The following is a 13,986-nucleotide window of genomic DNA, read 5'->3' as shown; positions in this document are numbered from 1 at the left end:
TCTCCATGGGGAATAAAATATGTTAATGATGATGTCATGGGTGCCTCCATTATGACGTCATAATTCGACAAGTACAAAACTTCATCCTATCAAGATGAAATTTCTTGAGCGTCATGTAGGCATAAATTGTTTAGAAAAAAAAAATGATGACGTCATCGGTCACGTGGTTCGGCCGCCATATTTGTTTTAACACAAAAGCCTTAAAAACTACCGAAAATACATCCTGGCGAGGGTTTGCAATCACTGATTGCTCTTTCTTGTTTTGCCTTCTTCCACTGCAAGCCAAAGAAATACATATGTGGATACCAATTTTTTTTTTAATCTCAACAATTTTCTGGAAGAAATGGTGCATTATTTGAAATAAGTGCAAGGGGGCCAATATTTTTGGCCACGACTGTATATTTTATAATCGACATTGTTCGTTTGTTCTTGGGACAGATCAACTGGGGTTCTTGTGAAGGTCTTGATGCTGCACCTGATAGACAAACCCCCGAAAACCAGGACTTCACGAGCACCAGGATGAGTTGTCTTAATGTTGGGGTGCGGGGAGTTCAGATAGTATCTTGAAATGTACCTTGCATAATCCGGATGGTTGGTTGCAAAGAACATAGGGCAGATCTTTCCAATGCAGTAGATGAACAGATCTAGGTTGTTTGTTTGTGTTGCACGACTGAAGAATTGGGCGAGTTCAATAAAATCAATATTCATGCTCCAGTATTGGGCTGCTGTACCATGGTGAGCCGAGAGAGACTTCTCTGTAAACTTTTCATCCATCTGCATGACAACTACATATTGCACTGATATTTCAAAATCTGCCACAAACTCTGCTGAAAGCACTTCATGCAATTTCTGCAGCTTCTCCATAAAAGCTTGAGGAAGTTGACCATGCTCGTACAGAAAGTGTTTGAAATGCAAAATGCGAATGGCCAGAGCAAGGAGTGGGTGAAGCCATTTGCATCTGTTGTAGTGTTTCCGAGAAATATGAAAGCATATACAGATTCAGCAGCGAGCTCACCTGTATCTTCCATAATTTGTGTTCCCCCAGAATCAGCCAATGGGAACCCTAGTGCTGCAAAGTACGTCAGCTGTATATTGAAGGTGCCAAAGCAAACAAATACATCATCTTACATGGGAGATTCTTCAACCTGAATCTGTAGTTCTGGCTTAGCAACGGCCTGATCATACGTGACTATTGCATAGCGCTCTCCACATGCAGCAGCTTGTCTCTGTGATATTCCCATTTTCTCTACAACAACATCCAGCCTCCTTGGTGGGCGATCTATGTTGTCCATATATCCAATTTTCTGTTTAGGCAAGTTGTCAATTGTTAGACGGGAGTTCCAACCTACCCACATAGGCATGTTTTCCAGTAACGCATGTGACAACATCCACAGGTAGTCTCTGTTCTTCATTTGTGTCAGATTATGTGGTTCATCACAGTTTCTTTTGCATTTCATACTTCAATATGTAGCATTTAGGCTTCTTCCTATACGGTTCCAGGTTCATATTCCTCCTCACAAATGTGCACTTCCGTATTTTTCTTATTTGGCAAGACGGACAGTATTGCATTTGGTGCGTCAGGGTTAGTCTCGCCATGGATGGTCTCCGAGTGTTGTGGCATCAAATTCTGGTAACAGATGCCTAAAGTATCATGTAGTGTACCAGATCCTGATAATGTCTCGGAAGTTTCATCACAGTTCCCCCAAGCGACACCTGTTGCCAGCCCATCCTGCTGTAGTAGCCCATGAGATGTAACGTTCTCCTTTTCAGATATGGTTTCGGCAAGGTTCTGTTTCCATTTCTCCAGCTACAAGATAATTTATCAAAGGCCCGAAGTGGTTCAACTACTTTTCGACTGCTAGTCAAGCTCATGATTCCAATTCCCAAGCGTACATCGTGATCCTTAGCTGGCTTCACATTACCTCTGGTCATTGCAAAAATAGTATCTTGGGAAGCAGATTGCACAGAACGTTCTACACTTGGGTTGGAACAGGCCCTTTGGCAGCCTTGGGTTGGAACAGACTTATAATCTTCTTCTATCTATATATATAAAAGACAAGTTTTTATTTGTTTGTTTGTTTGTTTGTCTGCACGCGCTAATCTCCTGAACGGTGAAAGATAGGAGGAAACCTCTGAAATAAAAAATGTCGGGACGGACCCCGGCAAGGTTATAGGCTAGGTGGCGAGGCCAGTTGAGGCCCAACTCGGCCGGGCCGGGCCCATTTAGCAATTAAAAGCTGAGCTGAATTATAGTAGTCAATCTTTTACGGCCGCGAGTAAAAGCTGAATTATAGTAGTAAATTCATTCAAAAAGAACCAAAAATGTCGGGACAAGCACCGGGAATGTTATAGGCTAGGTGACGGGACCGGTCGAGGCCCACCTCGGCCGGACTGGGCCCATTTCGCAATTAAACGCTGAGCTGAATTATAGTAGTCAATCTTCTATGACCGCGAGTAAAAGCTGAATTCTAGTAGTAAATTCATTCAAAAAGAACCCGGGCAACGCTGGGTGCATTCGGATAGTCAATTATATTGGGTTGTTCGAGAGAACTGTTCACGGCTATACAAAAACAACAACTAGAACAGCACTCTGTGGAGCACATACCTCCACCAGGCTGAACAGTTTGTTTGGTATCCACTGATAGGCCAGATCTAGATTCGGACCTGAACCAAAATCGAATCGGCTAGTTCTTGTCACCAAACCAACTCGTCCACCATGTTTATCCATAACTCGTCCACAACGTTTTGAAATATCATGTTATATACAGCTTTTCACCCAATCTCTCAATGGTGAAGAATCACTTAATCATTAAATTATTATCGTATCCGAATCCATATTCAGATCTTCACCAATATCGAATCGATTGGTCCTTGTCACACACACAACCTCTCCACCCCAAATTTCGTCCTAACCCATCCACAACTTTTTGAGATATCCTGCTATATATCGTTTTTGGCCCTATCTCCCAATGGTGAAGAATCATTTTAAAAATTCTACGAGCCAGATCCAGATCCGCATTTTCACCAAAATCGAAACATTTCGTCCTTGTCACATACACTATCTCTCTGCTAAATTTCGTCAGAATCCATGCACAACTTTTTGAGATATCTTGTTCACAGATAGACAAAAAGACAAAAGACAAACAAGAAGACGGACATCATGATACTTGCAAAATCCCTCCCTCCCCCCCCCCCCCCCCCCGAAAAAAAGGTTGCAATTGATCCAGCAAACTGTCCATTTCATCAAGATCAAAATTGACGATCTTGATCAAAGCTCGGATCAGTAGGATGAAAAGTGACGATTTGTCGGATGAAATTGATGATTTTAGAAGTTTGACTTAGAGTTGACCTTTGACCTTTTGACATCAAAAATAGTTGGTTTCCCTATTCAGTGAGGCACAATGCAAATGCTGTTACATTTTCGAGTCAATCAGATGAAAATTGATGATTTTTCAGATGAAAATTGATGATTTTGAACGTTTGACCTTGAGTTGACATTTGACCTTTTGACCTCAAAAATAGTTGGTTTGCCAATTCAGTGAGGCACTATGCAAATGCTGTTAAATCTTTGATTTAACAAACAGAATAACACAAACACAGACAAACAGAATAACACACAAAACCAACCAATATACTTGAAAAATCTTTGATTTTGCAAGTAATAAAGAGCTTATCCTGATCACTCATTCTTTATTTACAGAGTTTGTGTGCCGCACCCACGCAGAGAGACAGTTCAACACAAGAACCATGACTCTCAATCATTTAAAACAGTGGAGGTGAAACTTCCTCTCAGGTGCACGAATATAGTTTGGTGAGGGCTCACTTGGATGAGGACTCACCTTTTCAATAAATCACATGAAATTGCAAACTCTTGATTCTGAGAGATTTCTTCGGGACTCTTCCCACTGAATCATGAACGAGGTCAATGTTCTCAGGAGACCTATACATCTTGAGGATGGTCCTCCAGCACTTTTACTGTTGAGATTTGCGTAAGAGCCTTTTCCTGAACTTTTTGAACTCCACAAATAGAACCATTTGATGTCATTGAAGGACACGTTTAATTGGAAGAAATATTTATGTAATTGTGATACACCTATGAAATATTTATTAATTTTTAATGTGGAAGTATCATATATTATGTTTACCCAAATTCCTCTCCCCCCGCCATGCTTATTCAAACATGACTGTTCCACTGTTTTCTTAGTTCAGCGCTTCTAGTTGTTATTTTACGACGCGGTCCCAACATGAAGAAAACACATGCCATTGCCCCACAAGGTGTGCTGCATCATCAACGTTTTGCTATTCCTGGTCCCATTTGGTTCAGTACCGTTCCCAGCTCCAACTGTACCCACACCACACACCCCCCTCCTCTAGGACTCCTTATTATAGCCACACCAGTTGAAACCGGTTGAACTGCTTAAAGACAGCTTTAAGGTCCAGTGTGTTTTCAGTCGGGTAATGGGTAGCATGACCTTGTTATTCACTCATTGGATGTGACGTCATAAAGGGAGTGTTCGTAAACAAAGGAGACTTTTCTTTTCTTGTGTTTGTTTTCCCATCAATATGATTCCAAGCATAAATTATGGCTTACAGTTCCAAATAACTTGGAAATTTCAACCTGCCTTCATTAAAAAACTTAGTCAGTTTGTATCAGGGCATTATGTAGGGTTGTTGTTTTTTAAATAATATTAATTTTTTATAAATAATTATAAATGCAAATGATAAATAATTAACAATAATTAAAAATAATTATTATATATTTTTTATAAATATAAAAATAATTAAAAAAAATAATTATTATTTCAACATTTTTTTTTTAATTGGATAGAAATTGTTTATTTAATTTACTCCTATATGGAATGCTGGAAAATAGGTAGGGAGAGGGGTGCACGTATGGACAGACAGTACCAGTTGTATTTTCATTTTATGAGATGCACAAATCATTGCATGAAACATAATTGATGTTGAAAGAGAATCATTTATTTGGAAATAATAATTAGCTGCAATATCTAGGAGTTCAAACCCAAATTGGGCCTCGTCCGCCCCTGTCCGCCATCCAAATCTCCCAACAAGCCTTATGACCTGCCAATATTATAGTCAGCCATCCGGCCTTAGTCACCATGGTTGCAAAACTGATGCAAAAATAATCAAGCGGCAAATTAAATTGGATTTATCACGTGCAAGCGACACTGGTTACGTCGCAGAGATCGAGTTAACAATTCATGCGGGTGTTATGCAAAAGGACCGGTTATGCAAATGATAAGTTAACATTCATTAAACCTGTGATGTATGTGAGTTCGGTGTGCGCATGCGCGACACACGGGACCAGCAACGTAGAGCTGAGTGCAATGCCAATAAAGCGGATATGAAGTTGAGTGCCTTCATTGGTCTGATAGTTCGTGCTTCCAGACATCACAAGTGGCGACGAGGTGAAGACCCGGTCGTGGCTCGATGGCGACTATCGGCATTCTCCATGGATACTCCGATGGGGAGGATTGGCCGGATTTTGTGGAGAGGCTGGACCAGTACTTTGTGGCCAACAACATGGCGGCCGCTGGTGATGCCGTCCGTCGTCGTGCTGTGTTGTTGACTGTGTGCGGGCAGAAGGTGTACGGACTCATCAAAAACCTACTGTCACCACGGCGACCTACCGACCTTTCCGATGAGGAACTCTGTGAGCTTGTCAAGCTACACTTCAAGCCGAAAGCTGGTCTCATCATATCAAGGTACAAGTTTTACACGCACTCGACGGGAAGATCAGGACAGTCCCGGCTCTGTTGCTGATCTGTGCCGTTTAGCAGAGGCATGTCACTTTGGTGCTGTACTTGATGAGATGCTCCGAGATTTCTTTGTGATTGTGGTAAATCACGATGTCATCTTACGAAAACTTCTTGCTCAAGAAGACGACCTTGACCTGGGAAGAGCGGTGAAGATTGCACAGGCATGTGTGACAACTGTTGAAAACCTGAAGGCAATCTCGTCAAAAGTCAAAATTGCTACATCCTCGTATAAGGCTGCACCTAGACCAGTTGTGTTTTCGAAACCTGCTTCCTTGGTAGCGAGAGGCCCTAAGAAGGTGTGTTGGCGTTGTGGTGCGAATCATGTGGCTCACCAGTGCCGTTTCAAACGGTACACATGCAACGGATGTGGCAAGATTGGGCATCTTCAAAATAGGTGTCTCCAGTCCAGCAGTGGTGATGATACTGCCACCACCCATCATGTGGATGACAGGTGAGAATGTCGCTGGTGCTGATGAGTCATTGCTGCATGAGTATGAGTTGCATACGATTTCTGGTGGCCCCGCACCAATAACGGTGATCTTCAACTGAATGGCAAGCAGGTGTCAATGGGAGTGGACACAGGGGCGAGTCAGTCGATTATGAGCAAGGAAACATTTGACAAACTGTGGGGCTGTGAGGCCGTGAAGCCTAAATTGAGCCCGGTGAGGGCCAAACTTCGGACTTGCACTAAGGAAATTGTTCCGGTGCTTGGCAGCACAGCTGTCAGTGTTTCTTATGATGGTGTAATTTATGAACTGGCCATGTGGGTTGTGCCAGGCAATGGCCCTACATTGTTCGGGCGGAACTGGCATGAGATGAAAGAGCTGTCTACAGTGGAGGCTCCTGGTTGTGCTCAAGTGCTGGATAAATTTCCATCTCTATTTGAGCCAGGAATTGATTCATTCATGGGGATGAAAGTTAAAATTTATCTGAATCCGGAAGTGTAGCCCATCTATTGTAAAGCACGGTCTGTTCCCTACTTGATGAGAGAAAAGATCGAGTGTGAACTTGAGAGACTCCAGAATGAGGGGGTCTTCTCTCCTGTTGAGTTCAATGAATGGGCCAGTCCAATTCTTCCTGTGTTGAAAAGCGATGGAGCAGTGAGGATCTGCGGGGACTACCAGGTGACCATAAATCGCCACTCCATTCAGGATCAGTATCTATTGCCCAAAGTGGATGACCTGTTTTCAACTTTAGCTGGTGGGAAGTCATTCACCAAGTTGGATCTAACGTCTGCTTACATGACACAAGAGCTGGATGAGGAGTCAAGGAAACTTGCATCAACACTTACAAAGGGCTGTTCATCTACAATCGCTGTCCTTTTGGAATCCGTCAAGGAAACTTGCATCAACACTTACAAAGGGCTGTTCATCTACAATCGCTGTCCTTTTGGAATCCGTTCAGCAGCCGCCATCTTTCAGAGAAACATGGAGAGTCTATTGAAATCTGTGCCAAAAACTGTCGTGTTCCAGAATTACATCCTGATCACGGGCTGCAACACTACAGAACACCTGAGTAACCTGGAGGAAGTTCTGTGTCGTTTGGATAAAGTAAGGCTCAGACTGAAACGTGAGAAATGTGGGTTTATCGTGCCCGAAGTGGTGTTCCTAGGCAGAAGAGTCACTGTCGCTGGAATCATGCCGTGTGATTCCAAAGTTGAAGCAATCAAGAATGTGCCCATACCAGAAAATGTGTCACAAATACGTTCCTTCTTGGGTTTGCTAAACCATTTTGCCAGTTTCTTGCCACAGGTGAGCACAGTGTTGGAACCCTTGTATCAGCTACTATGGAAAGGAAAAAATTGGGTTTGGGGCAAGGCCCAGGATGATGCCTTTGAGGAAATTGTCCATTGTGTTCTCATAAGTTTCTTGTTCTTTATGATCCATGTGAGCATCTTGTATTGTCGTGTGATGCCAGTGCCTATGGGGTAGACTGTGTATTGCAACAAGCCAATGAGTCGGGCAAGTTACAGCCTGTTGCGTTCGCTTCCAGAACCTTGACGAAAGCCAAACGAGCCTATGGCATGATTGATAAAGAAGCTTTAGGCTGTGTGTTTGGGGTAACCAAGATGCATCAGTATCTGTTTGGTCGTAAGTTTGAGCTTGAAACTGACCACAAACCGCTCACTTTCTTGTTTTCAGAGAAAGGTATCAACACCAATGCATCATCACGTGTTCAGCGGTGGGACTTGACGTTGTCTACTTATAATTATACTATTCGTTACAGGCCTGGCACTGGGAATTGGGCTGATGCACTGAGTCGACTGCCGGTGCCTGTTGCTAATCGCAACAATACTCAACCTGCTGACCTTGTATTGGCTATGAATGCGTTTGAGAGTGACAGCTCTCCGGTCACTTTTGCTCAAGTTAGGTTGTGGTCTAACAGAGATCCTGTGTTGTCTGTAGTCAAGCGTTGCGCTATGACTGGCGATTGGTCCGGCATACCAGACTCGGAGGAGTACAAACCATATTCACGTCGTAGAGATGAGCTATCTGTCCAGTCAGATTGCCTAGTTTGGGGCAGACATGTCATCATGCCAAAACAGGGGAGAGAGAGATTGGTTTCTGAACTACATAGTACCCATCCTGGCATTGTTATGATGAAAGCTATAGCAAGGTTTCATGTTTGGTGGGCTGGTATTGATTCCGAACTTCGATCTTGTGTTCATCGTTGTGATATGTGTACGCAGCTCAGTAAGTCGCCAGCGAAATCGCCGCTGAGCCTGTGGTCGTGGCCTTCCAAACCTTGGTCCAGGATTCATGTTGACTTTGCAGGTCCGTTCTTAGGGAAATGTTCCTTGTTGTCATTGATGCATTTTCCAAGTGGATTGAATGCTCTATCATGTCTACCAGCACTTCTGCTGCTAACATTGAGAATTTACATGTCATGTTCACTACTCACGGTCTACCAGATGTGTTGGTAAGTGATAATGGTTCGTGTTTCACATGTCAGGAATTTCAGGAATTCATGAGGTTGAATGGCATCAGACATGACCGTTCTGCTCCGTTCAAACCCGCTTCTAATAATAATAATAATAATAAAGGAGTCTTATATAGCCCCATCAAGCCCCTTATCCCACTTGGCAAGTTACACCGCTGGAAGCAATTTTGCTGATGGCAGAAACTCGTGTGGGATGAGGAGCTCATGCATGATGCAGTATTCCATACACAACAGCTCATAGCCACCAAGAAGTAACTTTGTAACTCCCTCCTTTTCCCTCCCTCCTCCTCTTTCCTCCCACCCTCCTTCCTCCTTCTCCCTATTTCCTCCCCTCTTCCTCCTCTCTATTTCCCTCTTCCCTCCTCCCTTCCCCCTCCTTTTTCCACCTCCCCCCTCTCTCCCTTCCTCCTTTCCTCCCATCCTCCTTCCTCCTTATCCCAATTTCCTCCCCTCTTCCTCCTCTCTCGCTCCTTCCTCCTCCTCTCTCCTCTCCCTTCCTCATTCCCTTTTCCCTCCTTCATCCTCCCTTCCTCCTCCCTCCTTCCTTCTCCATTCCTCCTCCCTCCTTCCTCCCTTCCTCCTTTAATAATAATAATAAAGGAGTCTTACATAGCCCCATCAAGCAGAGTAAACGACCCTCATGGCGCTTTACATTATCATGCGAACGCACACACACCGCACACACACACACAAACATACACACACAGACACACCTTCACTCTTGCCCTATTCCTCCCCCTCCGCATTCAAAACCCACAGATGTGTACTCCCCCTCCTCCCCTCCATCCCCCGCACATGCACACAGACATACTCTCGATCTCTGTCCCACCTCAAACCAAAGGGAAAACAGGACTTAGACTTTGAAAGACTTGTGAAACAGATAAGTTTTGAGGGAGGTTTTAAAGGCAGGAAGAGAGTCAACATGTCGAACAGAGGAAGGCAAGTCATTCCAGAGCAGAGGTGCAGCAAAGGAAAAGGGTTTCTCGCCAAACGACTTGGTGCTGGTGCGCGGCGGCTCTAAGGTCATAGAGTCGTCGCTTGAACGAAGCCGTCGCCAAGGTTCATAGAGAATGAGCAAATCGGAGAGATAGTGAGGTCCCGCTCCACACAATGATTTATAACATAGTGTGCAAACTTTGTATTGCACACGAGCAGAGACAGGCAGCCGGTGTAAAGATTCAAGAAGCGGAGTAACATGGTCAGACTTCTTCGCCTTACAGACAAGACGAGCGGCAGAGTTTTGGACCTTTTGTAACTTATCCAATGTAACTTTTGTAACTAATGGCCAGGCAGAGCGTGATGTACAGATCATCAAGCAAGGATTAAGGCATGTTACTCAAGGTTCGCTTCAAACGCGTTTGTCACGCATGTTGCTAGGGTATAGATCACGACCACATACCGTAACTGGAGTGCCCCGAGCAGAATTACTTACGAAGCGAGACCTCAAAACTGCACTCTCTCTTGTTCATCCTGACGTTGGTGAAACTGTTGCTAGCAAGCGTCAGTCAGAAGTTCTATCATGATCGCCTTGGAGCGAAATGGCTGCCAGGTTTAGGTCTTAACAGGGAAGGCACCCGTGTTTTTTGTGTCAAGCTGAAGGATGGGCGGATGGTTAGGAAACATATGGACCAAATCAAGCGGCGTTATATTGAGTTGGAGGAAAATGCAAATCCTGCGGTTCATCCAGTTGTTCCGTTGTTCGAAAGAGCAACTGTTGTTTCCGAGCCTGCATCTGAAGCCGTCAGTGATGCGTCTCCGCCCGAAGTTCCTGTACCTGTGCCTGCCGACAGTCCGGTACATTTATCCATGTCACCTAGACCTGTGCCTGTAACAACTCCTCTGCCTAGGTCCTCCTGCACATCTAGACATCCAGACCGGTTGGATTTGTAATTAAGGGGGGGGGGGGTGGGGGGGAGGGAGATATTGTGATGTATATGAGTCCGGTGTGCGCATGCGCGACACACGGGACCAGGAACGTAGAGCTGAGTGCAAAGTTAATAAAGCGGATACAAAGTTGTGCCTTCATTTGTCTGATTGTTCGTGCTTCCAGACATCATAAAACCTAATTTAAATTCACTCTGTTTAAGGACATTTCTTCAGGCACTAAAAATTTAATGGCCACTTTTAAATTCAAACAATTAGAGAGAACCACACAGTATGGGGCTATAAATAATTAACATGCACAGGGATTTCAACATTAAGGCTTGAAGGCATAAACACTCAACACAAACACAAATATGGAACAGGAGTGATTTCGGGCCTCAGCTTTTCTCTTTGAGTATGAAGTTTCCAAGTCTATTCTGAGCACGGGCTTCTGGGCAGAACGAAGGGAGATAAGAAAGATGGCACGATAAAAAGATTCCATTTCAGTTCCGGGGTGCTGAGCAGGAGCAAATGGTTCAGCCTCCAGCCAAGTGTTCACATAGGTTGAGTAAACAGGCCACATGGAGTCATGGATCCATTGGATCTAGGTCCCATAAATTTAAAATTTACAATATTGAATTACATAATGCGATGCAACCACTCTTGTTGACTTGGCAAATGAAAAAATATATATGAGTATATATAATTTATATTATATATTTCCAACCATTTATGGTTTGAGATCATTGACATTCTGATGTTGGTCCAACAATTACTTGTAATTTGTGTCAGGAGGTAATGCAGGCCTTGCTGCGGCCTACGCTGCACGAAAGTTGGGCATTCCTGCTACCATTGTCCTGCCTGATAATGTACCTGTATGCACGCAAGAACGAATACGACATGAAGGTGCGAGCATCCAAGTGTATGGCCAGGTATGTGATTACAGCAATGTGAGCTGGACACAGGTATTGTGGCTTTTGCAAGAAATTATAACGGTAGAGTAGAGTAGCAGTTTAACTGTCCATCAAGGTTTATATGGCTTGTCTGGTTTTAGTTTTCATTATAGGAACTTTAATACCGTCACGTGTAGAGTCCCCATCCGCAACAGCAAGTGCCACCAAGGGGATAAATCTGGACGGCGTGATATGCAAGCGGTTGTTGCAATACGCCTCCAGTTTCATTCCCAATTAATTTATTTCCCTCCAGGAGTGGTCAATTAACCAAATTGTCAGTGCGGGAAAAATGGTGAGAACGAGACACACGGGTGGCAAAATTAATCAATTTAATAGACACAAGACAGAATAAATACACAACAAAATCCTGGAGAAATAATTAATTAATAGTCACAATAACTTCATAAATGATGAAGACAATAAACCTGGGACTATGGGCCCACACACACACAACGATACATACAGAACTGTGCAAGATAATTAGGGCCTGGCAGTTCATCAATGAGTGACAGCATGCTGGAGGATGTGGTAAAGTACTCCACAGCAGCTTGGAGTGTGGCATACCTCTCAAGGGGTGGCCAAAGCCAAAGACAGCTGGCAAGAGAGACAGTCAAAGACCAGAGAAAGAGCATGTCCAAGAGCCGCCATCTTTTTCAAAGACCAGAGAAAGAGCTTGTCCCAGAGCCGCCATCTCTTTCTCTTTCAAAGACCAGAGAAAGAGCTTGTCCAAGAGCCGCCATTTCTTTCAAAGACCAGAGAAAGAGCATGTCCCAGAGCCGCCATCTCTTTCAAAGATCAGAGAAAGAGCATGTCCCAGAGCCGCCATTTCTTTCAAAGACCAGAGAAAGAGCATGTCCCAGAGCCGCCATCTTTTTCAAAGACCAGAGAAAGAGCTTGTCCCAGAGCCGCCATCTCTTTCTCTTTCAAAGACCAGAGAAAGAGCTTGTCCAAGAGCCGCCATTTCTTTCAAAGACCAGAGAAAGAGCTTGTCCCAGAGCCGCCATCTCTTTCTCTTTCAAAGACCAGAGAAAGAGCTTGTCCAAGAGCCGCCATCTCTTTCAAAGACCAGAGAAAGAGCTTGTCCAAGAGCCGCTATTTCTTTCAAAGACCAGAGAAAGAGCTTGTCCAAGAGCTGCCATTTCTTTCAAAGACCAGAGAAAGAGCTTGTCCCAGAGCCGCCATCTCTTTCTCTTTCAAAGACCAGAGAAAGAGCTTGTCCAAGAGCCGCCATTTCTTTCAAAGACCAGAGAAAGAGCTTGTCCCAGAGCCGCCATCTCTTTCTCTTTCAAAGACCAGAGAAAGAGCTTGTCCAAGAGCCGCCATCTCTTTCAAAGACCAGAGAAAGAGCTTGTCCCAGAGCCGCCATTTCTTTCTCTTTCAAAAACCAGAGAAAGAGCTTGTCCCAGAGCCGCCATTTCTTTCAAAGACCAGAAAAAGAGCTTGTCCCAGAGCCGCCATCTCTTTCTCTTTCAAAGACCAGAGAAAGAGCTTGTCCCAGAGCCACAATCTCTCCTCCTCCTGCCTTTCCTTCTCTTGCTCTCATGGCGTTTCCGTCAATGCCGACCGATGGTGTGCCACACCTATGAATAGTGACAGTTCAACACAATTTCAGATATGACTCTCAATCATTAAAGACTGTGGATATGAAACTTCCTCTTAATTTAATGATTTTAGTTTTGTGAGGGCTCCTACGCATTTCAGTCATGAAGAATTTGCCATAAGTAGCAAAACCACCAAATTTACTACTTATTAGCCATGTGTGGCCATTCGTACATTTATTCATCCTTACAGTGAATTTTCTAAAAATTGCAGTTTTATTCAATCCAGCAGTGAGCAGTTTGATGCAAAACAAAAAGTTTGATGTACGTGCTGCTTTCATCGTTGAAGCTCAGAATTTAGAGAGGATAGAGCCCAGAGAACCTCCATTGGTTGGCATCCATGGGAATGAGGAAATGCCTCCTTATATGATTTGCCCCATTGAGTGTCGAGAGAAAAAAGACGTCATAAAAGATGGCATCATTGGGACCCAGAATGCTCTGATAAATGATGTCACTTCCCCTAAGCTGAGTGGCTGTTTGTCTGAAATCAGCTCAGGTGTATGTCAGGTATTTGTCTTCTTGTGTGTGCACGATTTGTGTTGCACCTCATAAATGAGCTTTAGACCCTGTCGAATAAAAGAAATTGCACACAGGAAAAGGACGTAAGGAGACATCGGTGTAAAGTACTTCAACATGAATTTATTTTTTGTATTTTGAATTTATTTATTTATTTTTAAAAGCAATAAATGAACAGTACAGGTATGTGGAAGTTCAATTTTGGATCCCAGCATCATGAGCAAATGGGAACACTGGATATGGAAACCTGTTCCTTTGTTATGGAGGTAAAGTTAGTTTTTTTTCAGTACATTTATATTGATGAACAACCGTATGATATCTCATATATTCCCTGAA

General features: G+C 43.7%; 1 protein-coding gene across 4 annotated transcripts in view; it reads left to right on the top strand.

Moving 5' to 3' along the window:
* The window catches only part of LOC137439900 (L-serine dehydratase/L-threonine deaminase-like), a 51,620-nt gene that overhangs the window by 18,305 nt on the left and 19,329 nt on the right, over positions 1–13,986 (top strand). For 2 of the 4 annotated variants that reach the window (XM_068136123.2, XM_068136122.2), the window contains exon 3: positions 11,376–11,515. The exons of 1 other annotated variant lie outside the window; for it this stretch is intronic. In XM_068136123.2, coding sequence (XP_067992224.2) covers positions 11,376–11,515 — 140 coding nt within the window. Of the gene's footprint in view, positions 1–8,365; positions 8,555–11,375; positions 11,516–13,986 lie in introns of those variants that run through there. One more of the 4 variants, XM_068136121.2, reaches the window with a different exon arrangement.

Source organism: Myxine glutinosa, chromosome 14 (genome assembly GCF_964187855.1).
Source record: "Myxine glutinosa chromosome 14, kmMyxGlut1.1, whole genome shotgun sequence".
In the NCBI taxonomy this organism is placed as follows: Eukaryota; Metazoa; Chordata; class Myxini; order Myxiniformes; family Myxinidae; genus Myxine; species Myxine glutinosa.
The sequence above is the reverse complement of the archived record's forward strand: the minus strand, read 5'-3'. Positions and strand labels throughout refer to the sequence as shown.